This window comes from Rousettus aegyptiacus, unplaced genomic scaffold (assembly GCF_014176215.1).
Source record: "Rousettus aegyptiacus isolate mRouAeg1 unplaced genomic scaffold, mRouAeg1.p scaffold_m13_p_8, whole genome shotgun sequence".
Lineage (NCBI taxonomy): Eukaryota > Metazoa > Chordata > Mammalia > Chiroptera > Pteropodidae > Rousettus > Rousettus aegyptiacus.
In genome coordinates, this window is record NW_023416311.1 from 14,409,787 (window position 1) to 14,418,341 (window position 8,555).

An 8,555-nucleotide genomic window follows, 5' to 3' on the forward strand; every position below is an offset into this window, starting at 1 on the left:
GATCGGGGAATCAAATCCCGGCCGGGCCCTTTCTCCATCTTGTTAGGAGAATCCCGGTCCGGGAATAACTAGCAGCATGAAGGCGTTTGCTAAGCAACATGTGGGAGCGGAGGTGAATGGCGCCCCAGCCGAACGCTTGGGAAAAATGTGGGTCCCTGCCTCCATCCGCCTCCCAACGTTGCCCCTTAGACCCAAAGTGTTACCTGGGCCCAGGTCTCCGCGGTTTTTAGCAGAGGCCAATGGCCTTAGGTTTTTGTCCTTAGGACCCTCTATAATGGCTCTGTATCTGCCCCGCTAGCTCAATCGCATAACTTGAGACTAATACCATCAGATAACTCAGCGTTTCCTTTCCTACTGTAAGATGGCTCTTCTTACCCATCTTTACCATGAAGTTTTTCTTCTTTATGTTTATGAGCCCTCAATAAACCATTGAAATGTCACCAAAACGATAAAGGAGAAAGTGACACTCCTCATGACCCCAGATGTTCTGCGTCCACGGTCCAGGGTGCACACTCCAGCTGCCATTCCCCCAGCCTTTATCCTAGTGGACGGATGTCCGATTACCTTGTTTATTCGCTTAGCCGGAATCCTTTTGAGAGAATTCCGTTCCGCAGGCAGAGATTTTTTTTTCTGGGTAAAATGATAACTCAATCTTGGGCATACTCTTCATATTTAAATTTTAATATATACATTCACTGTATATTTAATATATACAGTCATGTAAGGGTACATTTCTCAGTGCGAATTCTTGAAATAATCTATTAGATTTATAAAAACATTTTTATTATGGCAAATAACCATTATCACTATTTCCAAACTTTTTTCATCACAATAATCTGTATTTTTTAAATGCACCCCGGGCAACTACCCTACTCCCCGCGACCCCCTCAAAAAAATTCAACACCTCATCTATTAATTACAGTTTTCTTCGTCTGAACTGTATTTCATGTAACTAGTTCCCAGTGGGCTCCCAGTGGACTCCTGGGACGCGGGGCAGGTGACTTCGGGGTCCGTAGTCCTCTCGGGTCCAGCCAGCATCAGTTGGGCCGGTAGGGTGCAGTGCCTTCGTAGTCGCAACTGGTGCCATCCTGACCCTGGGTCCCGAGCTCCGCAGTCCTAGTGGCAGGGCTGACTGCAAGTGTCTGGAGGGCGTGTAAATGGTACTGGGTCACTACGTAGGGAGCAGTCCTGAAAGGGAGAAAATTACTAGCAAAGGGAGGAAAACCAACCCCTGCAGCGACCACGAAGGGACTTGAACCCTCAATCTTCTGATCCGGAATCAGACGCCTTATCCATTAGGCCACGCGGCCTTGCGACAAACAGAAAACCAGTTTTTCCCAGAAAGCTTCTTCAGGAGCCCATGACATACGCACTGATGCGCATGTTCGGACTGGAGAGGAACCCCGCCCCCTCGAATTCTGTGTGGGCGGGGTTCTGAGCTGAGCTCTTGCGCGGAACTGAACACAGACTGCTACAGGAGGACCGCCCTCTGGCACCTTCTATTACGAGTTCGAGCCCCAGTGAGGCCATCCAGGCCCCTCCCTCCCCGAGAGGCTCATTAAGATCTCTTTTCCCACGTGCTCCCGACCTGTGTTGAGTCTGGAGCTGCCTACTGCTCCCTGAGTCCCTGTGCGTCCACCATCCAGCACTGCTAAACCTACAATGCTTTGTTGCAGATCTGTGGCCCCAGACTAGATTATGACAGCCGTCAAGGCAGAGGCTGCGTCTCTTGCATTTCCATGGCCCAGCACGGGTACAGGCGAGGGTCGTGTGCTGCCCCTTCTCAGAACATCTAGCCTAGCCTAGCCCATATTGGGTTCCTTAATCTTGGAGGCTGTTTCCCCATCCCCTGCAGTCCCAACCTCTGGTCCTTAGGGGCACAAAGGTACCTCTTATGAAGTTCCAGGCAATTCCCATACTACATCTCACTTATTGTCGCACCTCCCTGAGAGCAGACACTATTCACGTATGCAATGATCACCAATGGAAGTTTATTGCATGCCAACTGTGCCCAGCGCCCTGCTGTGATACCCTGTTTACAAGTGAGGCAACTGAGAAGCGGATGGAGTTAGTGGTGGGCCGGGGGTGTTTCTGCCCATTGTCAGCACTAACTGAGTGGCTGGGGGAAAAGTCAGGCCTGCAGACAGAGCCGGTGCCTCAGCGAGCTGTGGATCTCCAGGCAGGCCTTGCGGCGCTCATCGCAGTCAGGACCCAGCACATCCAGCTCACACACCTGACGATTGACCTGTGAGAACCACAGTCGTCTGTGACGAGGACTCCCAGGTCTCCTGGGATCCAGCCTGGCACCCAGTGTATTATAAGGCCTAAAATTTCAAGTGCTGCCTTGGCATCTTTGGGACTCACGGGTCCCCAGGAAACTAACCATGAACCCCCTGCTCTCCTTAGAATGCCCTCCACCCAGCAGGAAAGGTTCCCCACCTAACTAGTTCCCCCATCAGCCAGACCAGCTGCACCCCACGCTGTTCTCCATCTGAGGGGCTTAAATTCTCTGCCAGCCTGCAAAACTATTCAAACAAGTCAACCACCTCCTCCTGCAACACCCCGTTACTACAAAGTCTGCAGTCCACTGCCCCTGCTGCTTTACCCTGTTGCCAAGTGCACTAAGTGGCCCTGCCTGGTGTGCGGTGTCCTCGTCCTAGGCTGTGAGTACATATGACTAAACTGCTGTGGGTGAAATGTGTTCAGCCACCTTATACTAGTGAGGGCAAGGGATCCTTCCCTCACCAACAGAGTGTGCAGGAGACAATCAGAACACCAGGGCAGGGGAGAAGGAGGAATCTCTCCCCCTGTTGCCAATCCACACCTCCCAACACACCTCAGTCAGCAGCTCCAGGAGGTCTCCCTGGGGGGCAGTTCTGAGGACCTCCACCAGCGTCTGGATAAAGTCTGAGCCCTTCTCATCCCGATAGGCTACACAGCCTAGGCCAGGGGACAAAGGCAAGAGCATGAGACTCTGGTTGACCAGCTACCTTCCAATCCCAGGGGCCTATTGGTAGTGGAAGTGAGGGGCAAGCAGATAGGAACTCGGAGGGTCAGGCAAGGGGATGAGGTAGGTATTGGAAACATCTTGCTTCTGGAACAAGTCATTGCTTGATATTTGCGGAGTGAATATAGGATGGATTCAACAGTGGTCAAACATTCATTGTGAATCGACTAGGTGCTAGGCACTAGGCAGGGCCCTGAGACAGACAGAACTGCTCTGCTCTCATGGAACTTACAACCTGGAGGGAATGATACAGGTGCAATGCTTAAGAAGGTCAGCCACAATGCACGCTCACCGGCATTACTATTAATATAAATAATAAACAAGGAAGGAAGATGACCTAACTGCAACCAGACTGGTGCCCCTGTGACCCAAATGCCAAACCCTGGCTGCTCCTAGAGCCACTCCAGATCTCCAGCCAGGGGGCTGGGCTCTGTATAACAGGGTTTTTTTTATGACCTGTCCTCTTACCCTCAGCAGCTGCATAGACAGTCAGGATGTCTGCCTGGTTAGAGCTCCCTGGAGTGAGGTCCCTGGAGGAGCTGCCTGAAAGAGGGATCAACTCTATTTACCCAACTCTGAGCACTCCACCAGCCCCAGGGGGCTCCCCAAGTCTGGCTCAAGGGCAGCACAGGGCAGTGGAAAGAGTGCAGGGCAGGAACACAGATCAGAGTTTAAATCTCATCCCCACTACTTACCAGCTGTGAGACCTCAGAAAAGCTATTTCACCTTTCTGACGCCAGAGTTGTTTTGAGGTTCAAGTAGGGGAGAAGCTCTTGATTTTTCAAAGGCCCTTATAGTTTAAGACAGTTTCCCTTCCCATCTTCTTGGAAAAGAGAGGATAGAGGTGGCAGCAGAACCTCAGCTTAGAACCCTGGAAATACGCTCCAGACAGCTACCCCCACCAAGCAGGCCCAAGCCGAGGCTCCGGAAGGAAAGGAGAGACACCTTGGGCATTCACATAGACCTGGAGGATATCAGCGTGAGAGGGAGTGGCTGGTGGTGCCTGCAGCCAACGCCAGAACCAGGGGAGAGCTGTGGGTCCCATGCCGGCATCCCTGTGTCCTGGTGAGGGAGGGGACAGGCAGGTTCTTTTACTTAGCAGACACCTAAGGGTACCTCCAGGTGTCCAGACCCTAGCCTTCAGAATTTCTGGACAGGCTTGCCAGGCTGGACACATTCAGAGTGCCAAATGACAAGTGCTGAAGATAAAGTGCCCAAGTTCATGGACTTGATCTCTAGGGGATTCTGGGAGAGGGGGTGGGGAAAGGGCCAGTGCTGAGGCTTCCTGGAGGAGGTGGACAGCAAGTTCTGGGAGGCTGAGGGCTGGGTGAGGAAATCTACGGCAAGTGGATCCAGGCTAGAAGCCAGAACCTGGCTTGGCTTCCAGAGAAGGCCCCACACCCTACTCACCCCCACGGCAAGCCTGAAGTAGGAAGATCTTGGGGCAGCCCCGCAGGGCTCTGCAACGGCTCAGCTCTTGCACCAGTGCTTCTGGCTGCACTTCTTGCCCATCAGCCCCTAGCAGCTGCCCTTGAGGTCCCCCATGAGCCATCAGAGCCACAAGGGCACAGCTCACAGGGCCCCTGTGAGTGTCCAGCTGCTCCCGGAACTGAGCCAGCTCCTCCTGGAAAGCCTGGAGTAGGGACAAGATTGAGGCCTGAGCCAGGGTCACTGCCTCACCAGTACCTGGAAGCCCTCTAGGCAGGCTTCTGCAGCCTCCACCCACCCTACTTCCCATCTCCTGCCAGCATTAGTCTCAGAGAGGAAGTCCTTCAAATCCTCCTGCAGCAAGGCCTGACCCGGCCTCATTGGAGGTGACATGTGGTTCTAGCCTCCTGCAGCTAGTTCTCCAGCATGATGGGAGGACAGTGAGCTGACCAGTGTCAGGGAAGAAACAGGAGATCCTTCCAGGAAAAGCCTGAGGGTCCAGCTGGGGCCTTGAGCAGGATAGCAGAGAAATGGTCAGCGTGAGAGGCCATAGGAGTCCTGGAGACCAACCTTCCAGAGGCAGGGAAGTGGGTTCCCAATGCATGCAGAAGGGAGGATGGAAACTGGACTTGAGGTTGCACTTCCTGCCCACCATAGGTGAGAGGCCTAGGACAGAGTCCCCAGGATCCCGTGGGGGATGCTTTCCTTTAGAGCAGGGGTCCCCAACCCCTGGGTGGGGACTGTGGCCTGTTAGGAACCAGGCCCCTCAGAGGAGGTGGGTGGTGGCCAAGCAAAGAAGCAAAGAAGCAAAGAAGCTTCCTCTGTATTTGCAGCCGCTCCCCAGTGCTAGCATCACCACCTCAGCTCCACCTCAGATCATTAGGCATTAGATTCTCATAGGAACACCGGTCCCTGGTGCCAAAAGGTTGGGAATTGGTGTTTTAGAGCACCACCAGAAATTCTGGGCTTCTCCTTACCTGGGCTGTAGGGTTTGTCCTCAGGGTGGTCTTGAAGCCCAAGGCCTGGCACAGGCCCCCCAGTGCCTTCACGTCATGCTGTGCCCCAGACCGGCCCCTGATCACCGCTAGGAGGAGGGCGGCCTTGGTCCCAGATAGGTCATACTGAGTGATAGGGCTGGGTTCTGGCTATAGACAAGTTAAGGTGCATTAATAGTGGTCTAAGGACCTCCCAGCTCCTCACCTCCCCTACTCTGGGTCTCCCTGAGCCTCTATCTCTTACTACTGCCACATAGTTGGACATCTCTTTCTGTCCCACTCACCTCAGGTCCCCAGGGCTCCACATCCCCTAGGCACAATGCCCCTCGCAAGGAACTCCGAAGGACTGGGCAGTAGGTGGCCCCTGCGTACTCTTCAGTGGTCCTGCAGAAGACCTGGGGAGGGGAGGGCCACATGACCCTCAAGTGGCTGTTCCATGGGAACACAGTGGGGCACTGGCTCTGAAGCATGGCTTGGCCACACTCATAGCTACTACTGTCTTTGGGGTCCCCTGCTAGATCAAGGGAGGAGGAGACAGATGAAAGAGGGGGAGGGTACAAAGGGGAATCTATTTCAGGTTATTGGCTTCCTTGGACATGGATGACACAGTGACCACATCATTAACCATTGTCTTTCAGGGGAAGGTACCAGACTAGGGAAAGTTGTGGAGCAGAGCCAGGGTCTACTGCTCACCTGCAGGATCACCCAGGGCCACCCAACTGTCCAGTGAGACCTTTGGACATCGGGACCAGACCTGAATCATTCCCAACCCTGGCATCCAGGGAACTGCAGTCTGATGGAACAGTCATCACCTGAGTGAGTGTGAACAGGGGTGGGCAGAAGTATAAACGTTGATTCTGGGAGCACGAGGAAGGACATCGCTGATAGCCTGGAAGAAACTCTGAGGCTGGCTGGTATGACGGGGGGCAAAGCAAGCAGAGGGGAGTAGGTGAGAGAAAGGCATGGAGTTGTGAAGATGTTGGAGTGTTTGGGGGATCCTGAGTGGGTGTGAGGAAGGGCATGGGGTGGGGGGCGGGAGGCGAGGCCCTGAGGCTGACACCACCCATGTAAACAATGAATTGAAGAATGGTATAATAGAATGAATGGACAGGAAGCATGTGAATGAATCTAACTGTACAAGGGGCTTGGGGAAGGCAACCAGCACAGCCCCCTCCCTGGGACACTCCATTTGGGGCCCCCACCTCCGTCAGCAGCTGCAGCAGGGACCAGTGAGGACAGCGGCCACAGAGCTCACTCAGGCCAGAGAGAAAGGCTCCAGGCTTGGGCGCAGCTGGGTGGAGAATCAGAGTGTTGGAGGGAGGTTCTCAGCCTCATGCCCACCCCACCCTGCTTTGCCCTACCCCACACCAGGATCCCTGCCCGGCCACTCACCCCCAGGAATGCTTGAGAGCAGTAGGAAGATCTTAGGGCAGCCCCGCAGGGCCCCACAGTGGCTCAGCTCCCAGACCAGTGGCCGGAGCTGCTGGAGCTGTCCACTGGGGGCCACCAAGGCCACTAGGGCACAGCCCACAGGGCCCCCGTGGGCATCCAGCTGCTCCCGGAACCTAGTTAGCTCCCCATGGAAGTCCTAGAGTAAGAGTAAAGGGCAGGCCTGGGTCCGGGGAGGCACCAGGTGGGGCTGAGGGTAGAGGTAGGAGGTAGCTGGGGCTCACCTGGACGGAGGCCTTCCTTCTCTGGCAGCTCTGAAAGCCCAGGGTCTGGAACACACCCTCCAGGACAGCCACTATAGAGGCCGATACCTCAGGACTGCTGAGAGTCAGAGCCACCCTTGGACCTTGCAGGTTGTACTTCCCCTGGGGAGGCAAGGTCAGAGTTGGGCTGGGTAAGGCTCAGCTGGAAGCCAGGAGTGGACTGGGCCAGTCAGTGCCTCCTACTACCTTTCTTCGCAGGCTTTCTCGAGCATCAGCCATCTGCGCAGCCACCCGCAGTGTCCCAGACACCAGGAAGGCCATGGAGGCCAGGTGCGTGCTTCCTCTGAGCACAGAGCTCACCTCCTGGCTCCAGTGTCAATACCCTGGGTCCCGACCCTTGCCCTCTCTCTGTGCCCCAACCTATCAGCTCTGTTTATGAGCTAAGCCGGACTCTGTCCCCTTCCCTGGATCCCCGCTCTCCTGCAGAAGACCTGGGGAGTTCCTGCTCAGCTCTCTGGGTGCTGCGGGCTATTTCTTGGCTTGCACTGACAAGCCTCCATCTGAGCCAGGAGCCTGTGCCCAATCCTATTCTTAGCTCCTGGGCCACTTCTTATCTGATCTCGTTACACCCAAGTGTCTCCCTTCGTAGCCAGCCACCAGCACTAAAAAAGTTTGTGCACTGCTCCTGCTACCCGTCACTACACTCTCATGCAAGGTGCTCACACATGTGCACACAGCAGCCTCAGGCAGGAAGGCACAGGGAGTAAAGGGTATTGCTCCAGACGCAGAACCCCCTAACTGAAGTCAGCTATCCACGATGAGACCCTAGTTGCTTTATATGGGAAGTGGGGTATGTCACAGCAACCTTGGGAGATCAAGTATTAAATGGGAGGCGGGCTGAGGAAAGGCCCAGAGGGCAGAGAGGTTGGCACACATACCAGGGGACAGCACATCTTGTCTTGGCCAGCCCCACCAACGCTCAAGGAAGCCACCACCAGGTAAACCGGGAAAGGCTCAGTGGGGGTGGAAGGAGCTCTAACCATGCATCCAGCAGCTTTATGCAGGCCTCGGGCCGAGGCCTGGGCAGGAGAGGGGTCAGATGTCAAGGGCTACATGGGGAGTGGGGACAGGGCCCATTTTGATTCAGTAGCCCTCTCTCCCTAACAGATTTGAGCACAGGGACCAACATGAGCACACCACCGCCCTGACCAATCACCCCATCTCTGAGCCTGTTTCCTCATTTCACCAGTAGGGAGAAAAGGAGTGGCCTTGCGAAGACTCCAAGTCCTGCTCAGGGTCCCCATTCTGCTAGGGTAGGGAAGGATGCTACCAGCTGTCCCATCTTGAGCTGCCCCCAGACCAGGCTGACATAGGAAGATCAGAGTTTTAAGGCTCACGGGTACCCCTTGGAACCCAGCTCACCTGGTGACCACCCAACACCACATGCCACTAGGACTACCAGATCAAGAGGCC

At 54.9% G+C, this 8,555-nt stretch overlaps 1 protein-coding gene and 1 non-coding gene across 6 annotated transcripts; both read right to left on the reverse strand.

The window, feature by feature from the left end:
- Positions 1–689: 689 nt before the first annotated feature.
- On the reverse strand, positions 690–8,504 carry LOC107498778 (caspase-2). Of its 5 annotated transcripts, XM_016122271.2 has the most exons (13): positions 7,329–8,504; positions 7,104–7,244; positions 6,823–7,018; positions 6,633–6,721; positions 6,243–6,341; positions 5,715–5,825; positions 5,413–5,580; positions 4,418–4,640; positions 3,953–4,069; positions 3,476–3,550; positions 2,837–2,940; positions 2,113–2,245; positions 693–1,188 (listed from the first exon to the last, which is right to left on the reverse strand). In XM_016122271.2, exons 1-12 carry the CDS (start codon positions 7,401–7,403, stop codon positions 2,132–2,134), a joined length of 1,512 nt encoding a protein of 503 aa, XP_015977757.2. In that variant the 5' UTR covers positions 7,404–8,504; the 3' UTR covers positions 693–1,188; positions 2,113–2,131. The 5 variants fall into 5 exon arrangements, with proteins under 5 accessions (XP_015977755.2, XP_015977759.2, XP_015977757.2 ...); XM_016122269.2 differs by having other exon boundaries at positions 690–2,245; XM_016122272.2 differs by lacking the exon at positions 2,113–2,245 and having other exon boundaries at positions 694–1,188.
- Positions 1,238–1,310, reverse strand: TRNAR-CCG. The gene has a single exon. It is a non-coding gene; the product is annotated as a tRNA-Arg (tRNA).
- Positions 8,505–8,555: the final 51 nt, after the last annotated feature.